Below are 16,600 nucleotides of genomic sequence, written 5' to 3' on the forward strand. Positions count from 1 at the left end.
TGAGCAGAAAAGCCATTGCCCAAGGAGAAGGTTTGTCCGTTCATTATCTGCAAATCTTCAGTCTCAAGGATTACTTGATGATTCTACATTAAGATTTGTTACATCTCTTAGTAGATTTTTTTTTAAAAAAAAAAAAAAACCTGTCCATTCATTACGGTGGCGTAGTTCCTTGCACCACTGCAACAGCTAAAGTGTTTGATGGTAAGCCATGATTCATCAATTTCAGAGCAAGAGCTGAGACTTGTAAGGTTCGCCGTCTTGATGTACCGGACTCCATACTATTGTCAATCTGTTACTATATCGGTGCATAACCGGTTCAGTGTATTGAATACTAGCACACCCTCCATACCATAAATATCGATATCTAACCAATATGGTATGGCATGGCAAATCTTGGCTGCGAGGATTGATGGATCGGTAGCATTTTACAAAGGACATGTTCCTCCTTTTCTCGAGTGCACTGACAATGATATCACACCATAGCAAAAGAGCAAATGTCAGAGGGTCTAGTATTCTAATTATTGTGCATGTTAGCGCACGTGGTAGTTGTTTTTTCTCCTTGTTTTTCCCTCTTAGCAGAACCATATGATCCAGCAAAGCTTTAATTATTTTCTTCCTCCCCTGAAGCCAAATGAGAAGCATCCAGGTGTAAACTGCTTCAACTAATAAATATAGTTAAGGAAATCAAGACTTTTAGCAATTCAGCTCATTCAATCCAGTATATGGAGAAGACTGACGGAGAAGATGGTTGAACTGTGTAGCCAATCATAATTGACAATCAACAATAAGATGGCCATTTACTCTTCACTAGATTCTGTAGTTAGCATGTAGCTAGGAGAAAAGATTAAATTGTTGGTAGTTAGGGTAAGGTAAACCTACAGATTCTCCGTCAGTCTTCAGTTGGAATTTCTTTTCATCAAAAAAAAAAAGGGTGGAATTTTTTTCTGCTTGGATTCCAGACTACTGCAATTCTAGGATGATGCCTTGCAGCTTTTAGCCATAATAATGATATATTCTCTTTAAGTTATTAAAGGATTTGAATTATTTTTGAATTTTTCTTGACAGAAACATTCTGAAAATGTTCTTTGCAGATTGTAGGCCAAGTTAGTCAATGCGGATAGTTTTGATTGTGTTTTTCCCTTGTTAATGCGTAGTGCCATCGGTTTTACAAAAAGTGATATGATTATTTTTGAAAAAAACAATATGATTGATTTATAAATTATCCACAACTAAATCAAAAAACAATCATGGCTTTCAAAACAATCACGCCCTTTTGTCTGCCGTTGGTTATTATTCTCACCTCCTCTCTCATGCCTAATTTTACATAAAAAATACACATGTATGAACGGCCTCACATTTCTTTCTCGCTAACATTTTTTTAAGAAATTTAATTATCCAACTCTTTCTGGGCTTTTTATAAAGTTTTTTTTTCCTTTTTTATTAAAAAGGAGGGGGAGGCCCACAGGTGGTGCAATTATCTAGGTCCCAGAACCTCAAATTGCTAAGCATACAAAAATGTGACCACTAAAACAAGCCCCAGCTCTTTTATTTATTTTTTTAGTTGATTATTTAAAATTCAGAATGTTTCCCTCTAGTTCATACATGGGCAACTTGACATATGCTTTTAGCTAATTCCAAAAAATTTAGCAGTCTATTTAATACAAAAGACAACCTCTTATAATTGAAACTATTGGAAGTTGAACTCCTTTTCCTGGCAGTCACTAATGCACACCATTTGAGCTCAAGCTTGCTTCTCAACTTTTGGTCAAGACGGCAGTAGTAATAGACCGGAGAAATACAGGGATTTGATCCGCAGGAGTAATAGACCAGAGAAATACAGGAGAACAAAAGCGCAACAGTGGACGTACAAAACTACAAATAATGAGCCTTCCAATTCTCATGAATCCTATTTGAGCAACATTAAATCAACGGAATGATTACATCAAATTGCCGTTTTATTTCTGATGGAAAAAAATGTGGGACCCACTGCCACTACCCCATCATGTTACATCGCAGTGAGCGACGAATGACCATTTCCAACATCGCATTATCATCTCACTCAAAAAAAATATACAAGTCCTAAGCTTTGAACCTCACACATAAAACTGCCATTAATTCTGAATAGCTCTAGTTCCTCTTCTCATATCCAAAACAGTGTGCAAAAGCCGATTGCTGGTTGGGGAGCATAATGATCTTCAAAGAGTGGATTTTTAGGCCAAAGAATTCAAACTGGCTTATTGATAGGAATTTGAATATTTTGCCAACAAAAAGGAAACCTCAAAATCAAAATTTGGTAGCCATTCGTTATCCCTGTTGATGAAATTGGTATTCAGTAACTACGTGAGATTAAATCAGCACTGATCAGCTTGCCAAAATAATGGAAACAGGTAGTGTAACATACCAATACCGCAGGAATGTGAAGAAGAACCCATGAGATGCTATACAAGCATAAGGAAACGACTGCTCCAGCAATGAAATTATGTAAGAGGCGTTTGTTGTCCTTAGCAGGGACAAAAGCTGCTTTGAGTGAATTTGTCAGATCAAAGATTCGGTAGGATATCTGCAACATGCACATTATGATGTGTCAGCTATAGTCATCTTAAGAATTCTGGCCAATTTATTTCCGGCCAATTTAGGTAAAATTGACTTACAAGCACATAGATTGCGGTGGTAAGCAGGAAATTGAGCAATGGGTAATCTGGGATGAAACAAAGTAGCCATTTGGGCTGGCTGTTAGGCACGCCTGACCTGTGCATCAATCCAAGACATGCATTAGAATTCATTTGGACTCCTAGAAGTATTTACTGGGCTACGCCTGCACTAAAGATAATTAAGAGGCTTCTTAGAAGGATTTACAAGGGTTTCAAGCAAGCACTGAAATCCACAAGGTTTTGGCAACCTAGATTAGTTTCTTAAGGTCTGTTGCATAGCTGCAAGAAGGAGAGGTCATTGTTGCTATTCTGAAGTTACAGCATGAACCAAACACAACATATGCCATGAAAAAAGAAAATTATATCCAGTGATGCAGGATATTTTGTAGGCAACAAAAAACTTGAGATGTCACCAAAGTAATTCAAAATTTAGTGATCTATAAAGGTAAATAGCAGCTATAGAGTTTGCTTCCAACAAGATTATGAAATAAATAAGCAAGCATGATAATGAATAGGAGGAAAAGAAGAGAGAGAGAGAGAGAGAGAGAGAGAGAGGGGAGAAAACGGGTAAGGTGGTGAAGAGAGAGTAGGGGAAAAGTGAGCACAAGGAACCAAAAAAAGAAGGCTCTTTTCTTTACATGTGAATATGCAACGGAGGAGAGGAGAAAAGAAGGGAAATGAGAGAATAGAGAAGGGGGGAAAAGAGAACCCTGGAAATCAGAAACAAGAAAAGAAAGTTCGCTTCTTTTCTCTCTGCATCTCTCCACTTTTGGAGATGTCTGAAAATTAGTTTAGGAGAGATTTCTCTCCTCTCCTCTCCTCTTTTTGCTTGACCATATACTAGGAATTCTCTCTCTGTCCCCCCTCCCCCTCCCCTCTTCTAATTAAATTAAAGATTCTGACTCAACTCTCTTCTCTCCAAATCTCTCAAGCCAAGGAGAAGTTTGCTGGGTTGCAAGAAAACTACGAAAATGCAGAAGTCTTTCCTCCAATAAAGGAAAGTCCTATATTTTAACTCTTTGACATATTGGAAGAAGCAAACAAAACTAATAGAAAATCCATGAATTCTGCTTTTTCCAAGAGGGCCTTTGAGTTCAATTTTTCAATTTCTGGAGATTCTTGGCGAAACATGAAAAGTCTAATTTCCAGAGAATCAAGAAAAAGTTTCTTTCTGTGCTTACTCTTTTGCCAAAACAAAGAGATGGAAAACCAGATTTCCATGAAAAAGCAGTTTACTAAGCTGTTTTCTTCCAACAAACCAAGTTCCTATACCAATCTCCAAAGCTAAGAGATAAGCCTAATTAAATGAAAACCCTAACTTCTTATATCTTTCTGACACTACCCTCCATTAAGCAAAGCAAACTTTTCAGGGCCACTGTAGCATGAATAGTAAAGTTGCTACACTACTTTGCCCATCAACTTATTAATAGACAATGTGACTTATTTTTAATCCATTCAACATAATCACCTCTGACCATTCAAAATGAACATGAGATCATTTGATCTCAGCAATAAAAACTCCAAAAGCCACTAAAACTGAAAATTAAGGCATGACAGAATAACTAAAGGCTAAGACTAAATCTATGAGCAATCTCAATGATCCAGAGCCATCTGGTGCATCAACAGTCTAACAAATCATATCATAGTACTCAGTAATCATACCCCTCCATTTCTAAACAGTGGGTCCAGGGTTCGAGGCTTGAGCATCTTATCCCTCAAGATTTCCGACCCATCTACAAGTGGGAATTTCCTGTGCGAAAATCCAGTTTTCAAGCCTCGGATCAGCCCAGTTGTATGGGTTGGACCCCCTCCGAGCCTCTAAAAAAGGAAAAAAGCATGGACAGAGAGGCAGGAGGTGGGGATCTCATCTAGAGTGGTATAATAAACCAAAAATGATCTCAAGAAAGAAATTCAACTGACAGCTGTTGCATCCTTAGTCACTTTGTTCCTATCTATAACATCGCATCCTCGTGAGTAAGCTTTCTTTTTAAGATCCATTTGTGAATATCTGTTGTTCAAGAACTATTAAATAAAGCAAGTCTCAAACTCAAAAGATCCATAACTGGAGGCAAAACAAACAACATTACCAAGGAAGAGAATGACAAAACTTCATTTAAATACTACAGCTGATACCAAGCTAACTTTGAAATGCAGTTTGATAAGTAAAAAGTACGAAGCTAACTTTGGTTTTCTTTCCCTGATTTGGTTGTCTTATGATCTGTGCTTCAAAAATTCCTGGTATCAAACCATAAAATAATGTGTTGGTCAGCATAGTGTATCCAGCACAGCTGATATCACAGATTCAATATGACGCTTGTTTCATACTGCTTGCAACAATAGCACAGTATCAGTTCCACGCAAATGCTTGGCATGCTGCTAGGCCATTGCATGCAAAGTATTGGCATTGCATGGTATGTATCTGTCATTCCCAAGAAAGGAGCAAACAGAATTTCAACCATTATATATAACCTTGATGTCTCCATTCTTTGTTGAGACTCTTTCCTAGTCTAGACGTACACTAGAGGGTTGTTCTCGAATTGCATAAATTGAAACTACATTACCACTTTTATGCCTTCCTAATGTCATTTTCTCTGACTTATACAGTAAGATCATCTCTAGTCCAGAGCAAGGTTTTAAGAGCTGCATGCAGGTGTGATGTAAACCTAGCAACCTTGATGTCCCCATTCTTTGTTGAGACTCTTCCCTAGTCTAGAGGAATGCTGGAGGGTTGTGCTCCAATTGCATAAATTCAAACTACATTACCAATTTTATGCCTTCCTAATGTCATTTTCACTGACTTATACAATAAGATCGTTTCTAGTCGAAAGCAAGGTTTTAAGAGCTGCATACAAGTGTGATGTAAGCCTAGCACTTGCAAGATACATGCCATCTTCCACCAATTGGCCACATTTGGCATGTATTGGCATGCCGTGGATTAGCAGCCAGTTTTACTGGAACACATGGGCATAAGTAGATACACATATTTTGGCCTTCAATTTAAACCATTCTAAACTTCTTTCCAAGGCTCTTAGGTTGGTTTTATGCACCCAAAAGAAGGATAAAATCAATAAGGTAGTATCTCACAATCGAAAGATACACATGCATGTCATTTATTGTACAATTTATAATTTAAGATAATATGATATAAGTCTTACATGTTAGATGAAATCAAGACATGCATGCACGTTAATTACTACAAAATTTATAATTTACAACAACATGACATAGTATTACATATTAGTAATGCATCTGAAAAAGGTGAAAAAAAAAAGATATTGGATGATTAGACAGCAACCATTACTGAAACACATCATACATACATGAACCCAAGATGGATGCTCTCCAAAACCATGATAAAGTTTATTAACTGCCTCAATTGTGATGGAGTAAAGAAACAGAAGGCTTCAAAGCTTTTTGACTTGATGTCTGCATTGAACCAAAGGTTTGATACATGCAGCATGAACAGATACTCAGGATTCCTCACCATGAACCCATGTCTTATGTTGGTCCAGGCCTAGCATGGTGCATGCTGGCAGACAATATCAGCATACCAAACCATGTTCCAAATATGTCACACGAGAGTCATATGCAAAATATCGCAATTGTGATAGACCATAGCTTTCATCCTTAAACCGGTCCATGCAATATAATTGGGCAAATTTGTTAAGCTTAGGTTTGAAACTATCAGTTTTAAATAAGGTACTCCAAGAAGATATTCAAAAGAACCTTTGTGAAATGCAGCAAGAGATGAGAGTATCCATACCTCAGCCAGATATGGATCTGAGAGATGTAGGTTTCCAGTGTGACCTTGCCAAGCCACCTAACAAAGAGATTGAAAAGAATATTGACCAAAGAAAACATCTGAAGCTTAGAGTATAGAGAGAAGGTATCATAAAGGTTACAAATGTAACTTACGCAAAGAGAGTCAAAGAAGAACTACGTAATTGCTGAGTGAAGTTCCGCAAACAAATGTAAGCACTGGAGAGGATTGAAATCAGATTTATTATTTAGTAGGTTAGGCATATAAATCCAAAAATTAACTAAATGTAACTTTAAATAAAATTTCAAAAACCCACGTGATTGGAATCCATGATGTGTATGGGTGGAACTTATTGTATGTAATCTTGTCTAGCTTGTAAATATACTCATACCACAAGTAAGCAACCTGGAAAAAAAAAAAAAAAATCAAACATATGTCATATTCTGGTACTCACGAGACGAGGTCCCTCTGCTATTCAATAGAAAGAATCACATGACTCACCACCAAGCAAACAGTAACAAAGATTGTTTTAATCGACAATCTCATTTTAGTTTCAGATTCCTCAAGCCTCTCCATCCATCTTTCGACCTATTGCAATAAAAGGCTGAAAAACTAAGCAGCCTTGAGAATATCAATAACTCAAATAAACAACATTCAAGATTACACATGCACATCATTCAAGATAACTCAAATACCAACATCAACCAAGCTACATGCTAAAATCCAAACAGGAAATGTCTGATTCATCGAGCATGCCACCAGCATTAAGAAACTTACAGTGGGGTGATAGTAAGCATATATCATTCCAATGATCCAAATATAGCGATCCAGGCCAGATCTAAAGTGCCACTCATGCAGGAGAGGTAAATTAGCTTTAGAAGGATCTGCATCCTTGTAACCTGCATCCAACAAACTCGGTACATTTGTAATGATCCTTGAGATGAATAGCAAACTTGATTGTGAACATAGTTACTTACCAAATAGAAATGTAAAAGGGGTCCATATAAGATCAAAAACTCCAGGAACTTCCCAGATTAAGATGACCACCAAAAAACAACTAATAATCTTCACAGCCATTACTGATGCAATCTCATTATACTTGTTACAAATGCCAAGTGCACCATATACCATAAGAGTGAAAAGAGTGTGCATTGGACAAATATAATACAGCATGTAGTCATTGTTCAAGACAATGCAGCAGAAAGCCACAAAAAAATTTAGCCGCCACATCATCTGCAAACAAGTAGATGGGTGTTGTATTTCAATATTAGCCAACAGATAATTAGAAACAAAAAAAATAAGGGATAGAAAATCATGAAGGCACCTGCGCAAACCGAGCAAGGCTAAAATCCTTCCTTATATAATAATATGAGAAGTTCCCAAATCCAGTCATCCACACATAAGCAGCAATGAACACACGTATTGCATTGTATATCTCTGTGGCAGCGAAGTAGTGATACATCAAAAATAAGACCTGGGAGAGGATGTTTATGGGTGAACAATTAGAAATTGTTTTCACAGCAAAGAAATATTTATAATTATAATACTTCATAATATTGTGGCAGTGAGCTTTTAGGGTGCAGAACACTATAACCACATCTGAAATGTCAACATGGTCCTGCACAGCCCAAAACAATCATGGAGTAAAAGATAAAGTAAATAACCTCGGTAAAATAATTATGTTGTATGAAGAGAGGATGTGATAATAAAAAATATATATTTTTGCATACACAACTATACAGTATATGACAAAGATTTTTTGTCAGGTGCTTAAAAATATTTAATAGTTGTAATTAATTAGCAATAACATGGATCCTTTGTTTGTTCATCAAGAAAGAAGCTACAGATAATGTAAATTTGTCAAAACATAGTCAAAATATATTAAGAATTAAAAAGAAATAAGATTAACATCTTTAACCAAAGTGGGTTATCACAATGCTAGTAAGTTCATCATACAGGCACCATTCAAACACATAGGCCATATAATGACGTCAAAGTTACAAATTTTCAAAAGTAATCATCCACAATGTCCATTATTAGATGGCCAGCATTTAATAGGAAAGGATGTCCCTACGACTCCACCATGCTCCACAAACACCCTCTCCCCCCCCCCCCACAACCCCCCCCACCGGGAAAAAAAAAAAGGACACACAAACACACATATACACAATGAAGATGGGGACCCTGGTTGAAGGATAAGGAGAAGGGAAACTCATGCTAGGTTAGAAGAGAATTTGGGTGCAGCCAAGGAGAAGGATGTGGGCATGAGGGGAAAAGGAAATAGAAAACAAAGATACTTACATACATGTGCCCCTGCTGCTATTGTCAAACACTATTGCTAGGTCTCTTTGTCTTACTGTCCCACTTATGACGGACACAATAGATGACATCTGAAAGGGGCTTGGTTCATCATAAGGGTCATGAATTCTAGGTATTTAACCCACCTAACATGATAGACCCATAATCTACCAACCATCAAAAACCATTAAAATTCAAAATATCCATGATGTATCTCGAAAGGTATTCAGTCAATATGCTAATGCAACCACCAACAATTAAAAATGAACAAACAAATGGATACATGTGGATAATATCCAACACATATCAGGTAATATTAGAGTCTCACCAGTGTCCTGTATGTATTGCATACAGCAATAGCTGCTTTGGGGAATATATGTGCTTTAGAACCTAGGTATCATAAGGCTTTTTTTAAAACTCATGTCCGCTACTTCATAGATAATTGAAAGGGCTTTCTCTTGATCAAGCTATGTGCATTTCTTGCTATGCTTTTTAAGAAAAATGGGAGGGGCTTTCCATATTCATATGTTGCCCTTCATACATAAAAACAGTCTCAGGGGCTGACCATCAAATTATGGTGTTGCATGACTCAGCTACGTTTTGCTCCATATTAGTGCTCATAACAGGAGTAAAATTTGCATGGTTAACTTGCAAATTATGACAGCCTTACTCTAATTATATACAGTATCGTCCTCCTCCATGGTGCACATTTTTTTGTCATCCTAGAGTATTTTATTGACATCCATCTTAACATTAATAACCAAGCTTTGCCGGTCCATACCGTACCAAACCAATACGCAGTCTCGTACCGTACCAACACTCAGTATGCCTCACTGTCTCATACCGTATCGTGTATCAACACCGTAATAAGATGGTTCCAGTACAAGTCCGATACCGAGACGGTGAACCTTACTAGTAACTATCTTAGATAAATTTACTAAGCCATCTCATGTACAAGAACAAAGAAACCATTGGTATGCTCTCATTGTAGGATAACCATTTTACAAAGGATAATTTGCAGTTCATCTTATTGTGCTCCAACATATTGGATTTCAATTCTATTTCCTCAGACATTGCCAATTTTTTCTAATATTAAATATTGAAATTTGTCAAAATTATTTTTGATAAAACCACAGTTAACCCACTGGACAAGTATTTCAATTGAAACAATCCTTGCACAAGTGATTGCATTAAGGAGATCTAGGAAATTATTGGCATGCAATCTCCCATCACCATCAGGCACTGTAACTTAAAGGCATCGGTGTTATCCTGTTGAATATGAATTAGCCAACTCTCAAATCCACCATGTAGGGTTGTAGATTTCTTTACTCCCTAGCATTTTCAATCTCAATTCTACCTCCAAATTCCTAATGGTTTGGGGATACATACCTCCCTTCAGGCCTGCCATGTTTTTGAAAATAGACAAGTGTCAACTCATGCAACTACACTCCAAGATATCTTATTGTGCTTGATTCATTCTTGGAAGGCACATTCTTTGAGTAATATATGGTCCCTTGTGAATCACATTATAACCATAATGCCAATGTTTAGACTTTAGAGTGCAACAAAACCGCATCAGATTGAAAATCAAACTATGAAAAAGAAAAAGAGAGTTAATATATTTCATCACAGTATAGGTTTTTTTGAACTCCCCAAGGCTTTATGTCTTTGCTTCTTCCTCCGCAAATCTGAACATTCTTGGGCACATACATTCGTTAATTATCACCACACTTTTTACATAAATAAATAAAGATCATAAGCCAAATATATAGTTTGCATCTCCAAGATCTCCTCTCTTTATTTCTTTGCTCTGGACAGGCACATCCATTATAATTCCATGGCTTTTGGATCACATTGTAGCCCTTATTCCAAATGGTTATGTTGATGGAAAACAACACAGAAAAATAAAACTTACCAAAGAAACTACTTGGACATGGCCAGACAATCAGCACCATTAGCCCATGCCACACCCCAAAATTATCCTATTTTCCCCATAAAAAGACTATCTTTGTCCCCTCTTCCCTATTTCCATCATCCCTTGCCCGGAAAGGAATAAGTCAGCTATTTTAAGTTGCAAATCACTAATCCCCTTCCTCCTTCAACAGATAAACATCTTTTTAAACCAAAAAGTATAAAATACCCTTTGTTTCACAAATAAAGGCAATCACTACTAACTCTACTAACTTAAAGAGTAGAAGTGTCAGTTCGGCCAAATCAGCATTAAACAAGTGCAACTGATTAAGAAGGCAGAAAAAACTGAATCAAGTTTTTTTACCTAGTCCTGCAGGGAATCCTTTTCATCATTAAATTGAGCATGATAAAAATATTTAATAAAGAGGATAAGCATAAAAGAGTACAAGGTAGTGTAAATATTCGTAAGTCAAAATGGCCACCGTAGGATTTATGGTACTAAGTCCAAGATCAATTAATTTACCATCAAAGAAGGAGCACAAGAAATGGGAGGAATGATAAGTCACCAACCTGCATCCATCCTTTCCATTCCTCAGTCTGATGACGATTTAGGTAAAGTATGGATTTTCCCGAGAATGCAGACTTGTCATTGTGCTTCTTAAGAGAAGTCATGGCTGAAGCTATGATAAGAAGAATGTAAAGAAAAAGAAACAGGTCGCGGCTGTAATTCTGAAAAAACCAAAGGTCACAATAAAAATCAGATGAGTTCAGTGCTATTTAAAAAAAATGAGAAAATTGAAGCAGCTTGTGATCATAATTCAATTTGCAGCAAATATATCTATGAGAACAACTGGGATTTGAAATTGTTCACAATTTCTGACCACATTTTTAGCAAGAAAAATAGGAAAATGACACAATTGGTCACAGTGTACTGTTATATGAACAGATGTCTAGATAAGCTCAAAATCGTTGCATCATAATAGGTGTAGAAATATTTGCATATGAACCCAAAGATGGCTATTGATAATGATCACACCATAGGTTAATTACATTTTAGTGACTAATATGCAATTTTATTACTGAGTCAATCTGGTTTGCATATATTTTTTCTTTTTCTCTTCTTCCAAATGGGCCTTCTAAATTTGGGAGCCAATCCAGGTGGTCATTTCAGTTGGCTCTCAATCATCTGAAAGTGTAAAAAAGAGCCAAATTTCCAAAATGAAGGATCACATTTTTAAAAGGAACATATATAAGTGTATAGTAGAATAATTAAGATTCTTATGGGTTAACAGAGATATTACTCAAAGTGCTGAGGCATCATCGCCATGACCAGGTTTTGGTCCAAGATCAGGATCACCATCATAATGTGTTAATATTAAACTATAGACAAAAGCCCGCAGCTGGATCATATAGTTGGTAAAAAGAAATCAAGTTTGTTAGAGAACTTAAGACATGTTTCCCATTACTGAACACCAATTACTCAACCCTTGTTTCATATAGCTTTTCTGGAATGACTCTAGGTTGCTATGACAAGCACATCAGCATCAAAAGAATTTTCTGATGTTGAATGGGCATTAGAAACAAAGGATAAATGTATCTAGTGTCAGGAATCATGCACCAACAGACTGTAAGTTTCTAGTTTTATTCTTGTGCAAAATTGGTTTGTGCACAATACAACATCATACATGTACAAAAAAAGCTGTATAACCAATTTAGTCTACAATAAACTCAAATTAAAGTCTAAGAAAAAGACCTTCTTAGATTCTGAGAATAGATTTGTGCGATCACAGATGTAGAAGTAAGCCAGAGTCAACCCAAATTCTGACCTGCACAATGATTATGAATTAATCCAGATCCAGGTACAAGGAAAAAATTTCGGGGTGGCAATGCTTAACCTGTTTAACTTGATTCAATACAATGTGGGTCGGGTTCAGGTTGATAGATTTTTGACCTAACATGTAACTAACCCAACCCGTATCTGACCTGCCCTGACCTGATTGGCACCCTAGGGAAATTGATCTATTCAGCAGAGGTTTAAAATATATGCTGAAGAATCTTACATGGCTCTTAGTATTGCTCGATTTTCAAGCAAGAAAGACTCATCCATTGTCATAAACCTACAGTACATAACAATGTCAGAAAACATAAATTTCAACAACTTATGGGTCATAAAATTTTTAGTGAAATTTTCTTCTAACTTATATTGTCAACAACCTGAATAAATTTGCCCGCACAGAAGCATTCTGAAATTTTGCAGATGATGATTTTGATAGCCCTCCTTCAAGCAAAACAGCACGATCATCTTCCTTGATCATTTCATTTCCCAATTCAACCAAATTTACATCTGAATGACTGAAAAAAAAAAAGGCATTGCTGAGAGAAGGTCTAAAATTTGGGCTTGGACCCATGTTGATTGATTAATATGGGCTTATTTAAATGGATGCTTCCAATGTAACATGAAAAAAAAAAAAAAGCATTCTCTCAACCTTAGTCCTGTCTTTTGTGAATAATATCTTATGTCTCGAGAGATCTAGTGCAGCTTGATCCATCTGATTTGCATAAAAGTTGTTTGAGAAAGGAATTACCTTGCAGACTGGATAGTGCCGCTCAAGAGTCGCACCCCATTATAATACAAATAAGATGCAACTAATTGTCCATACACATATGTAAACATTCAAGGTCGACAACTTGTTACCAGAGCATATCTCACATCAATTTGAATGTATAGATAAGATAGCAAAAATTTTGTGCAGGAAATAATCTAAAGAAGAAGAAAATTACCAAAGACATCTAAAATGATCATCATTCAAAATTTATATTCACTCAGGCTGCACATACAATGATTCCTGTATCAGATCTTTCATTTTTTATCTTCTTGTTTTCATATCTCCTATATCTACGACAACTTTTTATTTCTAAATCACATGCAAGGTACACCAGACACGAAATTCGTCAAAAACAACAAAATTAATGGTGCCTGTCTTTATACTTGTATTCAATTTTGTTAACAAACTAGAGTGGACAATCTAATGGCTACTATCCTGTTAGAATGATTAGCAACAGAAATTTCAAACCTCCAAAATCATAGATATGATACTTCCAATTCTGCATATCTAATCATAATTGTCTGTTCTGCCTACTCAAATTAATACAATAAGATTCAAGAATGATAAATTTCTATAATTTGTTCTTGCTTCTGTAATAAATATCTTACACTTTCGTAGGAGAGGAATATTTTCTGTACTCCAATATTTCTGAATATATCCATGCAATGAACACAGGGAAAAAGCCAAGCAAAAATGAAACCTGCAGAAGCAAGAAAGAAAAAAAAAAGAAAGAAGGTCAGTGGTAGTTAAAATCATCTAGAAAGAGATATGAGATATATGTGAATTAGAATAGGCACTGGATTTTCACTTCAAAGAGAAATTTTTATATTTCGCAGTGGACTGGAAAAGCCAAGGTGAATATAATCAATGTGCAGAAAGAAAGCATCTCCTAATATTCCTATAAACCGGAATCTTATAAAGAAATATAAGTTTTTCAGAAAAGAAGAAGAAAAAGAAACTTACTAGGCATAAGGATTCCACAAAACCAAAGGGAAAACCTGATACAGAGAGAACCAAAAAAAAAAAAAAAATTCATGCACCCCCAAGGGTAAGAGTTTTTGCAACCTAGTTCTCTAGCAATGTCCAACATCTACTTAAGGGATTTTGGGATCTAGTCTCCCACCATCCACCAAGAATTCAAAAAAATCAGTATCCAAGCTCCCTTACTACAAGAGCCTAAGAGGTGCACGAGGATCAAAGGGTTGTGTTCATCTTAAAATTACAACAAAAGCTTTCCCTGCACCTTGATATAAGTATTTCTCTAAGGGACTGTAAATCACAAATAAAAGATCATTATGGTCCCAAAGAATATATGTTGTGTCAAAAGGACTAAACACTTCCATCTAGGATGACCAGAGAACTGCCAAACAAGAAGACTCCTGACTTGTCAAGAGCAAAACAAACAAATATTATAGTAAAGTTGGCAGTCTCCCTCTGATCTCTTGCAAGTAACCACCAGCTCAGAAAAATTTAAAAATCAACTATTCATTTCCCCTAAACGCTTCTACAAGGACAAAATTGGTAACTTTGTCACCAAATCATTTTATTCTACTTCCTTTTTTCTCCAAGGCCACACAACTGCAAATCAGATTGAGCTCTTCCATTTGAAAAACTAAAGCTTGACTTACTATCACTTGCAAATACACTGATAATATTTCTCCAGACGCTGATTGGTTACCTGATAATTAAAAAGACATTTCACTTGCAAATGGCAGCGGTCAGCACAGCACGTGCTTGCAATGATATAGGAATGCAGCAGTTAAAACCTTTTTTGACTCCCTCATCCATCTGATGCGTTGCTACAATAGCCTTTCTCTAAAGATGTTGCCTTTCTATCTTGGAACTCCATATTCAGTAAGCAAGAAGAGCCAAATTAAGATTCATCAAATTTTTCATTCCTGGCCCTCAAAATAAATAGTTTTACAAAGATTCTCCTAAATGACTAGGTGAGAACATTCTGATTCTTTTCATCCCTTCCCTAAGGATCACTGTAAAGTTTCCCCAATTTATTTACCACACCGAAAGGCATAGTAAACAGACAGAAATGAATAAGAAGGCATAGACCGTGGTTTGACTTGCACCATGTCAGAGGTTTAGTTGGATGGAAATAATATGATATCACTTGTTGTCTCAAATATTTCTTGACTAGCGTACACGAACCAAAAAAGATGGACAGTGTCCATACACCCGATGGTAGGGAATGGTCCAAAGAATCACCCAACTATTCTATGCCAATGGGTAATGCAGCTCAGAACTCGTTGTTCCCGCATTTCAAAAGTCAAAAACCTCCACGTCGACCACAAAAAGCCACCATCAGACAAAAGACATGATCGTCAATCTAAAAAGGGAGAATAAAAGAAGATAAATGAAAGAAGAAATCGATTCAGCCAAATGAATTGATCAAGCAGCTAAATGGTGCAGGCCACGATCCTGCTTAAAATTAATGATTACCAGTTACCACATTCAGGACAGACTCACAAATCTGCCGACAGCAGTAGCTCATCACAATCAAAACCAACTCCAAATCCGGCAAAAATTCCAAAACCGACCCAAGAAGTAAAACTGATCTAATATATCTCAAAAGCAAAGAAAATGATAAATTGATCTCCTTCCTCATCAACTACTCGAACAATCCAATCATCGTACCCTAACAAATGAAAGAACTGCATACCTGTCCGGGAGTCACAGCGCCAGAAACCTCCATGTTCTCTGAATTGCGCATCAAGAATCAATCAAGAAAGAGAAGAATCAAAACCCAAACAACCTACAATGGAAGAAATAACGAAAGGGGAAAAGATAATGAGAGTGGATTACCTCTGAGGAGAAGCGATTCTTCTCCTTCCTCCGATACCTCCGGCGGGATCAAAGAAGAAACTTCATCGACACGAGGAATCGAGTGGTTGGGGGAGGAGAGATATATAAATCCTAAAGAAAGCGCCGATCTGAAGCAAACCGAGGGCCACCAAGATTAAAAAGAGACGTCGGGTGACGATGTCGGAAGAGAAGTCGTCCTCACGAGCGGGGAAGGCAGAGGAGGGGAGCGGTTGAGGGGAGTTGGTGGTTTCTTGCCTTCCGGCCTTCGTCGACAAAAACAAATAAAGTAATAAATATAAAATAAAATGAATAGATAACCAAAAAGAGGAGACGAAGAGCGGAACGCCCATATTTCTAATACGTCACTCTCATCTGAAATAGGCTACTTCCATTACAAAACCAATGCAGTTCGATATTTTAGAGATTGCGATATGATACGTAAAGTGGGATAAATAATAATTGGGGACACAGGAAAAAAAATAGAAGGCACCATACAGGAAAAACAATAGTACTAGAGGGTGGTGATAGTAGAAGTTGTTGGCTCAGCGGACCGAGTAGTA

General features: G+C 36.7%; 1 protein-coding gene across 1 annotated transcript; it reads right to left on the bottom strand.

The window, feature by feature from the left end:
* Positions 1–1,865: 1,865 nt before the first annotated feature.
* On the bottom strand, positions 1,866–16,388 carry LOC105048749 (protein REDUCED WALL ACETYLATION 3). Its single transcript, XM_010928190.4, has 17 exons — positions 16,041–16,388; positions 15,898–15,935; positions 13,835–13,926; positions 12,835–12,972; positions 12,681–12,737; positions 12,374–12,446; positions 11,191–11,349; positions 7,736–7,885; positions 7,389–7,644; positions 7,189–7,310; positions 6,913–6,999; positions 6,728–6,816; positions 6,567–6,629; positions 6,415–6,471; positions 2,652–2,748; positions 2,402–2,560; positions 1,866–2,310 (listed from the first exon to the last, which is right to left on the bottom strand). Exons 2-17 carry the CDS (start codon positions 15,928–15,930, stop codon positions 2,305–2,307), a joined length of 1,638 nt encoding a protein of 545 aa, XP_010926492.1. The 5' UTR covers positions 15,931–15,935; positions 16,041–16,388; the 3' UTR covers positions 1,866–2,304.
* Between the last annotated feature and the right edge of the window lie 212 nt (positions 16,389–16,600).

The sequence above is a fragment of the Elaeis guineensis genome, chromosome 2 (genome assembly GCF_000442705.2).
Source record: "Elaeis guineensis isolate ETL-2024a chromosome 2, EG11, whole genome shotgun sequence".
NCBI classification, from domain to species: Eukaryota; Viridiplantae; Streptophyta; class Magnoliopsida; order Arecales; family Arecaceae; genus Elaeis; species Elaeis guineensis.